Here is a 14215-nt window from a genome sequence, read left to right as displayed (position 1 = left end):
CCGGTGGGCCGGCCTTCCTTCGGCGCCCACCGGCCCCCGCCCCCTTCCACCCGGCCCCCCCTTCATCCTCGGCCCTTCACCCCGGTTGCCCCTCCTTCCTCCGCCCCCTCTACCCCCGCCGCCATTTTTTTGTTCATGTGTGCTTTATGGATGCCTTGATTAAGTTTTTTTTGCTCATGTTGTGATAACCAATATGAAACATTGGATGCATAACCTCTTTGTCTAGTTAATGTTTCAGTAGTGGTTCACTGGTGGTTGTCTATGTTAATGCTTTAGTAGTGGTTTGCTTCACTAGCGGATGCCTATGTTTTCTTTTCTAGTTAATGGATATGTAGTATTGCTGTTCACAATTTTTTCTTGTATAATGTTGTTGTCCTATAATAGTCTTCACTTTTTCCCGTAGACAATTTGTGTTTGTGAACGATTCATCTGATAAAGAAATGGGGATTGGTGGTCAAATAACAGCAATCCTGAAACTTGAATACCCTTCCATTGTTATAGATGGTCCTAATACGAAAACATTTTATGCAAAGACATGGGATCATTATAGTATTACCAGAGATGAGGATGGGATGACTGCTGCTGATCGTTTCAGAGAAGTGTTTTGGGTGAGTAAAAAAGTTCAAACATATGCCATTTTTTTGTTCAGCTTTGTGGGATTAATTTATTAGCATAGGTGTACATAGGCTGAGTATTCTATTTTTCAGTGCAGAGTATCTATTCAGTGAGTGAGGAAGACAGATTACATGCTGAGGAAGTTCTTGAGAGGTTTGCTACCAGATTGGCCTAGTTTTGAGCATACATATGCTTGTAATTGAGTCAACTCAACTTACTTTGTAGTCACCTAATGATTCTTGGAAGCATTTCCTAATCACCTTGTGCTGTAGGATCTTTTTGCCAAGATGAACATGCCAGTACCAGAAAAAATAGTCGCCATTCTGCAAGAAGCAAATACTTGTGCACCACCAAGTGAGCAGATGCAGTACTACCATGCACTTTATTTGATCTTGTTCTGTACATGTTGTTGCAAATAGGATCATTGCATATCTCAGAGGATCATTAGTGTTACTATCCTGGAATACTTTATTTGATCACTAGTGTTATATGCTGCAACTCAACTTTCGACCCATGAACTGAGCTATCTGTTGAGCTTTTCTTGTGACCATTATAAATTTTGATTCAAAGATATGACTGTTGACAGTGTCAACTTAAAGACATATTCCAAGATGGTCTAGTTTGCCCCCCTTGACTGTTGTAAACACATTCCAGTATGTCTAAAATGTTGTTGTCCATCATGTTCATTTCTAATCTATCTTTGTGTTAAAATGTTACTATCCATCATTGTGTGCTGGATGGAACTAAATTTTTGGTGCAATACTTTTAGCACTTGAGATCTAATCAGACATGTTGAGCTTCTCATATGTAGCCAAATTTATATTGCAGTTCTTCCAACTATTCACCCTTTTGTTTTCTATCTACTTGCAGGTTAGTCAGTCGTCATCCAAAGCTGAAAATGGTGCTGGCAGCGGCACTTTAGGCAACAGGGCTTGTGGCAATGGCAACGATGCATCTGGCAACAGCATCAGCGCATCTGGCAATGGCAACGACGCTTCTAACAATGGCAACGATGACAATGAAGACGACCCTATACTCTTGAATGAAATAGTGAAGGGTGCAGCATGCCTCTTTTCTTTTGTGAAGACTTGCTTTTTGTGTAGTATCATGTGGTAGAGAGTGAAAATGCCTCTCCTTTCGCAAGCAGTAGGACTTGCAGCTTTTGTGCAGTTGACATCTTATGTAATCAACTCATGAACTACTGATCTTGACTTGCTCATTGGTTACAAGTGTTGGACATTTGAATTAAATTGATGATGTATGAATGCTGTGGAGACATTTGAATTAAGTTAATGATGGATGTGATGTTTATTTGAATGTGGTACGTGCTGTGACCGAACGAAATAAATTGGTTATATGGGGTAGCTTTGCAGAGTGTTACACTCGACAAAAGGGCTATTTGCCTAGTGTTACACTCAGCAAATGCCCATCTTTGCCGAGTGTCTGGTCTGTGATACTCGGCAAAGAGGGCAAACGCGCCGTGACCGTCTTCTTGCCGTCACGTAGCTTTTTTTTGCCTAGGGTCGGGTTTAGCACTTGGCAAATTGCCGAGTGCCTGACAAAAAACACGGCAAAGAAACGTTTGTCGGCACTGTAGATGTCGTGTGCTTTTTGCCGAGTGTTACACTCAATAAAGCCTTTGTGTGTGCCCAGGGCACATAGCAAAGCTACTATTTCCGGTAGTGTAATGTTAACATTAATACCGAATTTAAAAATGACCAGTACTAAACTTAGGGACGAGAGATCATTTTCTAGTAGTGGGCAGGTCCCTCATCCTCGATTCCTCGTCTCATTCTCGCCGCCCGCCTCCCTCTCCATCGTATGAGTACTGCTAGTTAAGCTACCCCATGCCATCGTGGTGCAGAGCTGGCCGGCCGGATGCGGCCAGATGGCTACTTCGATAAGACCATCTGGGCTGCCCTACGCCAGCTGTGATGCTTGCTTGGAAGGTTGGGTGCTCTACTCTAACTGACTCTTGTCCTTTGCCCATAGCCTGTTTGATGAATTGTACCACTGGTGTATTCAGTCGTGCTTTGCATCTGCGTGTTGATATATGCATTGCCACGAAAGCTTATCGGAGAATGTGTTGCTCTACATCTGCAGGTTTATGCATACCAATATCATGGGCACCTAAACCACTGTGACAGGGATCATATCCATTGCGGCTCTGGAATACCACAGCTGCCAATGGAGATGCTCACACGCACGTCTGTTGCTGCTTTGCTACTACTTGGGCTTCAAATCCAGTTTACCACCATCCAGCCAGAGAATTAGAAGGTCAAATGCCATCTTATTTGATCAGCATTTGTGTAACCTTAATAGACGATCTCTAATTATGCCTGATTACTTTATACTTAAATTCACAGGAATACATGAATATGCAATTTCATATGACATTAATTTCATGAGTTTATGGTAAACTGAAACACTTGTCGTGTGGCATGATTGCATAAAGTTATTTATTCTTGGATACAACAATTTATCTAAAGTGATTCTTTTTTGTCATAAGCAGATAAGAATGAAACTCATGTATCATAAATGGATTGTCCCAAGATCTATCTTTGGTTGCTCTAAATTGACGAACAATCTATGTAGGTGAAACTTCTATTTGCATTTTTTTAGATATGCAGGAAAGCAACCTATGAAATTTTATATTATTTTGGTGCTAATATTTGTAGTTTTTTATAAGGAATATTCTTGCGGGTAAGATTTTAAGTACAGGGATTGTATATCTACTCCACCAGCAATTGATGGCCCCTCCATCGCCGACTTGTCCACGGTCTCCCAACCTCGCTTAACTGTGCTGGCTAAGGGTGATTGTGTGAAACAGACACTCTTGAAAAATCTTTCCAGATGGTATGCAACTATGGTTTAACTTTCCAGGCATAATTTATGTTTCTTTCTCAATTTTTATTTATTTTGTATGAAGTGATGGTATGCAAAATTGACGCTCTTGAAAAATCCTTCCTAGGAACGTACCCTCCCCTTCATGGTCTACAAGACATGCCTCGATCGGGTGTAGGGGCGGAGCTGGCCCTTCTTACCAGGGTCAGCTGACCCGATGGAGTTCTAAATTCCTTAACTAAAATCACTGTTCATCACTAATTTAAGTATGTTCGACCCCGTCATTTAAAATAGCTGACCCAGTGGCCTTTCAGTCTGGCTTCGCCCCTGATGGGGTGGGATGCGGTGGCAGCTGATGGTGTTGCGATGCTAGCGATGCAGTGGTGCAGGTGGGGGATCACACGATGGAGGTGCAGCAGACGGGACAGGCCGCGCGACAAGGTGCATGGCAAGCGGGACCGCCTGGTACTAAAAATCTTTAACCCTTTTACTAGAGTCTTCTTTGTCCAGTCTAAACTATAGATCAGTGTTCAACCTTTAAAATTTGACAGATTCTATCTTAAAAAAAGGCACTTCAAAGTTCATTTCCTAAAAATACAATGGCCAACAGTCTGATGCTAACCGCGCTTCTGATTTGAACTTGCATATAGTGGACGAGATCAACAAGATTGCTTCAATAGCACTGAGCCTGAATGTTCCTGGGCAAATTTTTGTTAGTGAAACAGCCCTCATTGTTTGATTCTTTATTCTTTTGTTCTTTAAGCTGGTACTCTATTTTGAATGACATGCATTTGCATTCCTCGTGTGGCCTCAATATGGAAAAATAAACATACGTCGGACATTTTTCTTACGTTCTTGATGTTTGATGTGGCTCCAGATGATATTGAAGAAAGTCCATCCCCGAGTCTTTGCGAGCACGCATGATTACAGATGGTTAAAAGGTTGCCAAAATGTCGCGTGTTATTTCATAGGTAATTTGTACGATTTGCACTTTGCAGCAATTGGACTACAATTATAGCTTAATTACTGAACTCTCTTGCAAATATGTTGTTGCAGTAGCTATGTAATCTTTCCCCCAAATATGTCTGCACCAAGAGTAATTGAGGCAGCGAAAAGAGGCGCCAAAGCTCCAGATTTTTTCTACTGCCTCAAGTTTCTGGAAGCAACTAGAGTTTTCACTGTTCTGGGATCTGGTTTTGTCAAAAGGGTAAGTGCTTCTCTTATTTTTTTTGGAACGAAAAGTGCTTCTCTTATAACTATGATAAAAAAACATTCTGCTCTTATTCTTCACACAGTCTGCTTATATACATATTATACATATTAGTAGCATCGTTAACATCCTACTTTGATTTACCTGTGATATATTTGGTATTAGCGTATAACTGAAGCAATGGATTTGATGTATATTTGGTATGACGATCCTTCCTGCAGAGGAAGACTTCCCTGACATGATGTTGAGCTTCAAGAATTTCAATGACTCATTCATGGAGCAATATGAGGGCTACTCTAGAATGTAAAAAAGAACACACAACATAGAAGACCCGGCTGTCAGATTCTCCATTTCAGTATCAATGCTATCGAGCATTTCCAAGGACATTAATTGAAAATTAGTTGTAGCTCGTTTAAATGACACGACGCGACTCGGCTGCCAAGTTTTGTGTCTCAAGTGAGGCGCCTGTGCTTCCCGATCGGTAGCTAGCAAAAGATTTTTTTAGATTAAGGATAAAAATCCGGCCTGCTATATCCACATGGTGGACATATACAGCTAAAGGTTTCAAAGAGTTTTTAGACTCTAGTCCTCACCAATGAGAAGCTCAAAACACAAGAAAGAAAACTCTAAGACAGAGGAAAAACTAGAAGGCTAAGCTTCATTCTTCTTCTTCGTCCATGCTTTGTCCTTGCGTTGTCTTCATGCTCATCAAGCTATCACATCATTCGTCTGCTTAGAAACTTGATGTTGGACTTGGTATACTTGTCTTCTATCGCTCGCACAACAAACTCCACCTTAGGTAATTAGGGTCAAGCCAAAAGACTTCCACCGCGACGCCTCCAAGAAGGAAACGACATCGAAGACGCCATCACCGTCCATCCGGCAAGCCGGATTAAGGTTTTCACCTAGAAGACCAATAACATTGCAGAGAGCATCACAGCAAACACCTCAACGGAGGGAAACAACGCCCAATCGACGCCGGATGCTGACTCGATCAAACATGTAAGGCTTTCGCCCGTAACTCCTGCACGACCTCATCATCACCCCAACCAGGAATCTGCGACATTCTTGTGGCCAAACCTGCCTGGTCGCTCCGCATAGTGGAGTCAACACCACCAGGAGGAGGCACCGAAGACGCGTAGGCTGCCGTGCACCATTCGCGGACGCCGGTCACTACCGAGCAGGGGCCACTCAGGGCTGCCGCCGTCACAGCCAGTAGATCGAGGACGCAGGCCACAAGAGCATGGCGCAACAAGACAACTCCTCCACCGAACACGACCAACGCCCAGCTGCCATCGCTGTCATCGTCAATGCCATCTACGCCATACCTAGTCTGATGCGCTGCCATGTCTGGGTCGCATTCCAGCTGTCGCCGACACGGTATGCAGCAGGCTGCCGCCTCTTGCCGACGCCGATGCGGTGCTACCGCCCAAACAGCGGGCCACTGCCTCGGGCCGACGCCGTCATGGTACCGTCGCCCCACGGCAGGCCGTCGCCTCTATCCATTTCCAAACGCAGGCCGCCGCTGCCACGGGCCACCGCCGTCACCGCCACCGGCCACACCACTGCAAATTTAGGCATCTAGCCCCCGCAAGCACCCACCATGGCTCCACCAGGGAAGTCCGAAATCGGTTTAGGGGACACCGGATCCTGGCCCGCCGATGCCGGATCTAGGCACCACCACAAGTGCGGCCGCCACCGGCGAACCGCCACAGTAGCAGGAGATTAAGGATAGGGTGGGAGAAGTTGTGGAGGAGGAAGAGGTTTTTTCACGGGGAATTTGATGTGCCCACCGCCACCCTCGTCGTGGCCAGGCGGACTTCCACCGGCAGGCTCCGGCAGCGGCGAGATGGAGGGGGAGGAGGGTGCGGTGCTAGAAGGTTGGAGGAGGCACCGCCCGAGTCGCCCTAGGGCGACGCGTGGGCCAGGAGCTGAAAAGACGCCTCTCTCTTCCAGCTAACAAAAGATGGCTGTCTGGGCATGGGTACATTTCAACGGAAGAGGATAAGTTGGTTGAACCTGTCGATAAACATAAGTCTATAACATGGCAATACGAGTGTATATCATGCACATTGCCTTGGAATGTTAAGTTAGTGGAAAACATAGGCGATGTCCTCTGATCGCTTGGTATATATCGTGCTACAAAAGATTCTGATGGCGAGTGCAGTTTGCTAAATCAATATACTGAGGAGATAAGAGCTCGCCAGGCAAATCCGTTTTTGCTTGTTGAAACAGTTGCTGCCAGCGTTAGTCGTGACTGTAATGTGCAAAGATGGGGTCGCTATCAGAATTGAAAATTCATAACCAGAGCAAGAAGAAATTGCAATGTGATTTTAGGTGAGAAAAATTTATTGCGCACATCCTTCTACCCTACTGATGTTAGCGGGAAGCTGTTGTGATATTCAGATAGGATGGCGAAGTGCTCTAGAATGCAATTTCAACCTGCCTTGCATAATCACTTTGTACAAGTAGAACCCTTAGCACAGAGCCTGTTGTACAATGCAATGTATTTTACTCGAATTCTCGCTTTGGTGCATCTTGTCAGCAGCAAACAGAAGGAAAATCTACTCTAGACATTGCCGAGCAAATGTACAAAGTGCTGTCAATGTTCAGTGTAGCTAAGTTTGCAGGTCGACGTGGCGATTTCTGATTGAATTTTCCAATCTTATCACCAAATTCCCTGCCCTGAACAATCCTGACCTCGCACTGTCGCACACCGCATGATGTGCTTAGCGGGGTGGGGGTGGATAAAGCACAAAAATAAAATCCTCTTACTCGGAGCCTTTATTTATTATTGAAGAGAATGGGACCAGCTCTCCCAATAATAAGTGACTTGGAGTAAGGCAGGCTTTCAAAAACCTCCTTGCACACGCCTACTTGTTGCTCAGCTAGCTTCCCATCAGCAAACATGCCTACTTCAAGTTGGTCGCCATTCTTGTTGCAACGGTGCACAAACAGTACAGTATCCTTGAACAAGTCAAAGCGACGCTGCATCTCTTCACGGCTCCGCTCCTGACCCCAAAACTTGCACCAGCGCTCATAAAAGGCCCACAGGGCTTCATCTGACTCGAGGTCCTTGTCGTCGACCTCAAAGGCAGGACGAGTTAGAGGCTCAAGTGTGCCTATTGGATCATATCGGATTGACATTAGATTCGCCAGGAGCGATAGCTATTAAATGACCTCTACAATAATATGTTGCAGCATTGATCCACGTACATGTATTTATGCTGTCCTAAAGAAACGACAAGGAAACAAAAAAGAGGTGAAAGGGCCGACTTTATATGATGGATTGGATTCAACAGCATGCACAACAGATTATAAGAGAGTGGATTCTTGTCCTAAAGAAACGACTAAAGAAACAAAAAAAAGGGGAAAGAGCCAACTTTATATGATGGATTGGATTCAACAGCATGCACAACGGGTTATAAGAGAGTGGATTCTCGCAGTAATTAAAATTTGCCTTTGATCAACCCAATTCAAAACGAAGAGAAGCGGATCTGAAGAGGAAGAAAGATAGGATTACCTTGATCGGAACGGGCCATGAGGGAGGACAGGCACCTCCCGAACGGCGGTGAGGCGACGGGGGTGGATCTGCGCAGAAGCAGATCTTGGGCGCCCGCACCACCTAAACACGCCACGGCTGTACGTCGAGATGCCTGGTACCTCCCGAAGAGCGGAGAGGCGACGGGGGTGGATCTGGGCAGAAGCAGATCTGGAACGGCCGCACCGGCTGAACCCGCCCCGGCTGCACGGCGAGATGCAGCAGACACAGCTGAGCAAGCGGCGCGAGTCGCGACACGGGACGCACGCAGGAGCATGGACGCCACCATGGATCCGGATGGCGGCGAGTGGGGGCTGAGCAGGCTGGAGGAGGGAGGGAGGGCGGAGGATCTGAGGGGAGCACGAGGTGTTTGGAGGAGGGGGCTAACTTTAACCCTATCACACGGACGGATGTTCGGATACGAAGACTAAATATAAGTTTTTATTAGTTGAAAATTTAAAAAATACTAATTATTGTTAAATGGGCTTAAAAAACTGGGTGTGGGGATGGCCTGCTAAGGCCGACTCTTCCTGGCTGTCCATATATCTGATCCGTTGGTTCAGATCGAACTCCGAAACCCTAACTCCCCTCACTTTAAGGGTGTTTGGGAGGAGGGGACTAAATTTTAAATCCCGTCACATCGAATGTTTGACACTAATTAGGAGTATTAAACCTAGACTAATTACAAAACTAATTACACAACCCCTAGGCTAAATCGCGAGACGAATCTATTAAGCCTAATTAATCCATCATTAGTGAATGGTTACTGTAGCACCACATTGTCAAATCATGGACTAATTAGGCTTAATAGATTCATCTCACAATTTAGCCTAGGGATTGTGTAATTAATTTTGTAAATAGTACACGTTTAATACTCCTAATTAGTATCTAAACATTCGATGTGACGGGTGCTTAAAAATAAGCAAACGAATCAAACCAGGCCTAACTCAGTGGTATGAGATTTACTTAAGGTCGTGGGTTCGACACCACCTTAAGCTCTTTTTGCTTCGATTTTCCATGCATTTTAGCTCCACCACGTCGTGCATCGACATTTGTCAAGCTGGACCTACGCTGTCCCCGCTACCCCTCCTCCTGCGCATGCAGCTCTGGAATTGCGTTTAATTTCCAGCTCATGATTGTATTTCGAAGTTGTTGCAAACTTGCAACTCTTCTAGGGCTAGGCTGGGAGTATAAATGGTTTGCTACAGTGATCTTTGGTACTTAAAGTTTCCAGAGTGGACATCGGTTGGGGAGAAGTCAATTGCAAGCTAGTAGTAATTAGGTAGGGCTCTAGCTCCAGTTTCTTCTGCGGCTTTAGCTACAGTTTTATATGGAGAAGTCGGAAAAAAAATGTAGCTCCTCCGACTCTCCTCATTTTAGGAGGAGCTGAGGGGGCCTTGATTTGGGAGGCATGATTGTTGTTGTTGATAATTGGCTGGAAACTTACAGGGAAAAGGAATTCTATTGGCTGGCAATAAGACAAAAATAAACGTACAAGAAAGAGCACGCGCATACGCAGAGCATCACACAGACTACACATGCCTTGACGTAGGCTGTAAACATAAATATTGCTTCTTAACATCCAGGCAAAGAAATTTCAACAACTCTCATATGGAGATGCTAAGGGCTCCTTTGGTAGAGCTCCAATTTGTGGAGCTGAGCCAAAGGGCTTAAATGGGAACAGCTCCTAGGGAGGAGCCAGGCGGAGCCGGAGCCGTTTTTGCACACGTGACATGGAGCTGGTTTTTTTGGCTCCTTGCAGCTCCGTCCCGCACACCAGCGCACCTGTTACCTATTTGCCCCTCGAGTTCGCCAAATTTACGGCAAAATTGCCACCGCATGATAGGCAGAAGCGCATCGCTCCGTGCAGGCTCTCTCTGTCGCGCCCCATCCTCGCATGCGCTCCCTCTCTCCTCGCGCTAGCAGGCACAAGACAGCGGCCTCGCCCGCGGCGGAGCAGCGGTGGGGGATCCGACGCCTCCTTCTGCACCCCCGGTGGCGGGGGATCCGGCGCCTCCTCCTGCACCCCGGCGGCGGGGGATCCGGCGCCTCCTCCTGCACCCCGGCGGCGGGGGATCCGGCGCCTCCTCATGCACCCCAGGCGGCCCCCGCGACGGATGAGGGGAGGCGGAAGGGGTTCACCTCGGTGGCGGTGCGTGGGCTGGGGTGCATGTCGGTGGTGGCCGCGTAGGCGTACGCGCCTGGGGGGTGGCCGTGCGGTCGTCTGTGGACTAGCGCATGGGCAGCGGCGGCGGAGAGGGAAGGAGAGGAGGAACGAGCGGGGAGGTGGGGGGAGGCGACGGTCGAAGGTGACGGCAGGAGGCGACGGCCATAGGTGACGGCAGGAGGCGACGGTGGGAGGTGACGGCCTGGAGGCGACGGAATGGGAGGCCTGCGGTGGGAGGAGGATAACGAAGGAAGAGAAGAAGATAATGAAGGAAGAGAAAAGAAAGAAAGAAAATAAATGGGAAGAAAAGAAAAAAAAGAAAAAGAAAAGAAAAGGGTATTATGGGTATTTCATCTTATCTAACAATTTTAAACTACACGGAAGAGCCGTTTTGCCAAACAGTTTTCCAAAAGGAGGAGCCGGAGCCGGAGAAGCCACTCCACCAGAGGAGCTAGAGCCGGAGCCGTTTTTGGAGGAGCCGGAGCCCTGCCAAACTGGCCCTAAGACTGATATATAATGGCCCCACCTGCTGTAGCCTATATGGAACAGACAGTGAAGATAAACAATTAAAGATCAAGATCTTAAGAAAAAGACAAGATTTTAAGTCCACTAACTGCATAAGTGATCATAGCCCATAGTACAAGACTAACCGTAGATGGAGTGTTTATTGATAATTTGCTGTAAAAAGGATTCTTGAACAAAGAAAGAGCCTCTCATTCAATTCTTCCATTTGAGATCATTCTGAAACCACCTCCTTTGCTCACTCCCATAGTTATTGAACTTGTCAAAGTCAGGATCCAATCAAGCCTGTCCATGGATAGTACAGAAGCAACATTTTTAACTACAGTATGCATGATGTTCCAGAAAAAGAGTAGTCGAGTGTGTGCAATGCAACATTACAAAGTCCATAATGCTTGCACTGAGAGGCTAAGAGTGGTCAATTGTTCCTTCTAGAGGCAATAATTTCCTACAGTTTTTTCACCAGCTGAATTAATTTGTCTGTTTAACAAAAATATAACCAGCTAGACATGCACATACAGGCTGTAACCCGCAGCTAGTGCTTTTTAGCCCCATTGCACAAGTAATCCTAAGCAAAAAACAATTATCTTTAGCTCATAAATGCTGAACACCACGAACCAATGATGCATGACGAATGTCGTACCTAGAACACAGGAGTTTGACAATAGAACATCACTTGCCGTGTGACAACATTAGGCTGATCAGCAGTGGCATTATTCGAACCCAGAGTACCGGAGGAACCCAAAGAGCCAAGAGACCTTGCAAATATCGTTGGCACGTGAATTGCTGACAGGAAACAAAATAATATGCATGACTAGAAACAAATGAACACACTTGGTGGTGTTTGGTTGGCTCAAATGTAACTTAATCTGATTACCGAAGATAATGAATCTCATTACATCGTTTGGGTGCGGTGATTTGTAATCAATTGACACTGTAATTGAATCCCTTGCCTAAATAATATCTATACAAGCTTGTTACCCCTCCTCCCCCACCGTAATCAAATACAACACCCACACCGTAATCTAATTACATTACCAGAGTGCAACCAAACAAAAAGGATAATCACCCATTCCGCCGCCAAATACATTGTAATCTGATTCCCTTTGCGTTTATGTTACCTTAACACGAACCAAACAGTATCTTAAATCCATCAAGCAAGGAACCTGGAGTGGATTCAGCATAAACAGACGTAAAGTGAAAGAAGAACATAGTTGATGAATTACCAAAATTCGATCTCTTTGTTAGACTTGAAATTTAAACCTGAATATGCAAGAACAACTGATAGAAATGGGGACTACACAAAATCAGCAAGCAAAAATGAAAGGGAAAAAAATTTCTTCTAAGTTCTAAACTAACACTTGATTTTGTATTGTGGTCAGATTTTTGCAATCTCAAGGGGAAAAAAAGCGAGCACAGGACAGCTCACCTCTCTGCAGCCGTGAACAGCCCAGGCCTCAAGTCACCAGCGCCATGGCCGGCCACGCACCTGCACAAGCACATGAAAGAAACCCCAGAAACCCGAATCAGGTCAAGGCATCGCAGATCCGAAGCAGCAGAAAGAGAGGAAGGGAGAGGGAAAGGCTCTTCCTCCTTCGCCACTCTCCTCATCGCCCGCGAGGCCGTGCAGTTCACTGAGCTCTTCTCCTGCGCAACACACAATGCAACTGACAGTCAGAAATCATGATGGATGCTTCAGTAAATAGTGTAACTAACTATTCACAGTTTAGTAAATAGCATAACACAGCTGAGAACTCACATCTCTGCAAACACTAACTATGCTGCAGCATATAACAATAATGCTTCAAATTTGTCACTCAGTTGCGTGTGTATCCTAAACAAGCCAAGAAAACTCTGTTTGCTCCACAAAAATTCAGTTTCAAGTTCTCAATCTGCAACGATGGCAATGCACGTATTCATGATGGAGGCCCAAGTTAATTGAAACTGAAGCAAAACCATCCTGATTTTTTACTGGAATGAAAGAAAACGGCACATTCTTTATTTTTATCTATACTAAGACTAAGTACCCTCAGCTAAATTCTAGTTTACTGACTGCAATTCATATCCATAACAGCTTGTTATCATCTAGAATGATCACCTGAGATGAATGTGACCACATCTTACTGTGAAACAGCTTCTTGGTCACGTACAGCTTGATAACACTGAATAGCAATGACCGCAGGAAGTATGCCCCATATCTAAACAGATGAAACAACCAGATTAGATTAAAAGAATATGGGAGCAATAAAAGCCCATGAATAGGAGGCACAAATTAGAAAGTGAAGCATGCTGTGAGGACACCTTTTCTTAGTAAACAAACCTACATTCAGTCTAAAGATAATAATAAATAGACTAACAATTTTCTATTATTGTCTGAAATGCGGTCAAATTGGATGACTAAAGCACAAACATACATTAAAAAAACTCATATAAGGAGTGCAGATGCATCCAAAGAGACAAAACTAAATAATAAAGTTTATCGAAAGCTGTCAAATATCCCTGCATTAGTATCCCATCTAATTATTGTTCCACATTGGAAAATTTTGAATGCAACAACAGTTTCAAAGATTAAAAGAGTAAAAAATATACTAACTGTGGAGCAAAATAAGGCTGCCAATATTTAAATAGCACTAAGAGGGTTAAATTTTGCTTTTGCTCCATTGCTCAGTGGCATGCAACTCACAAAATATCAAATATTATTTTCAAAAAAAACAAAAGGTCAAATATCATTGACCCTCATTAGCAGTCATGTATGCTAACCCCATTGACGCTGCCCATACAAATGTCAACAAACCGGAGTCGATGAATAGCAGTAGGGCTAGGAGCATTCAGAGCATAGCAGACTACAGCACAGCAACACTATTGCTGTGGTGGCTGTAGCAATGACAGTAGAAGAGAATCAAGGTATTGACATCAATTAATTTATCTATTCATCAATTCTCAGGTAGCAGTAATTTTAGTGAGCAAACGACAAGCCATGACTACCAAGAGAGAGCAATTATTTTAATAAAAGAGCTGGAAAACAAAAAAGAAGGAAAGCGAAAGCATGGCGCACCTGGCAGGGGTGCCCGGGAGGGATGGGCCACGAGCGGCGCCGGAAGTGGAGCAGAGGAAGAGCGACTTGCTGACAGGCGAGTCGAGAAGCACGCGCGACTCCTGGAGGGCCACCATGCTGGGTGGCGTCTCCAACAGGTCCGAGCGTTACCTCCCTTGCCCTTTCAGTTGTGGTTGGTATTATCAACGGGACTAAACGCTCCTCCTTTTCGTTTCCCCCTATACTGCAATTGATTTTGTAATTTTAATTTATACATGTTTTAGC

General features: G+C 45.1%; 1 protein-coding gene and 2 long non-coding RNA genes across 4 annotated transcripts; 2 read left to right on the top strand and 1 right to left on the bottom strand.

The window, feature by feature from the left end:
• Nucleotides 1-2386: 2386 nt before the first annotated feature.
• Nucleotides 2387-3790, top strand: LOC111257193. Of its 2 annotated transcripts, none has more exons than XR_002677576.1 (4): nt 2387-2564; nt 2719-3030; nt 3128-3471; nt 3545-3790. It is a non-coding gene; the product is annotated as an uncharacterized LOC111257193 (long non-coding RNA). The 2 variants fall into 2 exon arrangements; XR_002677577.1 differs by having other exon boundaries at nt 2390-2564; nt 2719-2892; nt 3545-3789.
• Nucleotides 3791-4106: 316 nt separating this feature from the next.
• On the top strand, nt 4107-6835 carry LOC111257194. The gene is made up of 4 exons (XR_002677578.1): nt 4107-4171; nt 4337-4430; nt 4516-4666; nt 4891-6835. It is a non-coding gene; the product is annotated as an uncharacterized LOC111257194 (long non-coding RNA).
• Nucleotides 6836-7094: 259 nt separating this feature from the next.
• LOC101784052 lies at nt 7095-8592 on the bottom strand. Its single transcript, XM_004968586.3, has 2 exons — nt 8193-8592; nt 7095-7791 (listed from the first exon to the last, which is right to left on the bottom strand). The coding sequence occupies exons 1-2, from the start codon at nt 8497-8499 to the stop codon at nt 7454-7456; spliced, it is 645 nt and encodes a 214-aa protein (XP_004968643.1). The 5' UTR covers nt 8500-8592; the 3' UTR covers nt 7095-7453.
• Nucleotides 8593-14215: the final 5623 nt, after the last annotated feature.

The sequence above is a fragment of the Setaria italica genome, chromosome V (assembly GCF_000263155.2).
Source record: "Setaria italica strain Yugu1 chromosome V, Setaria_italica_v2.0, whole genome shotgun sequence".
NCBI lineage: Eukaryota > Viridiplantae > Streptophyta > Magnoliopsida > Poales > Poaceae > Setaria > Setaria italica.
Note: the sequence above shows the minus strand (reverse complement) of the source record. Positions and strands in the feature narration are given on the sequence as shown.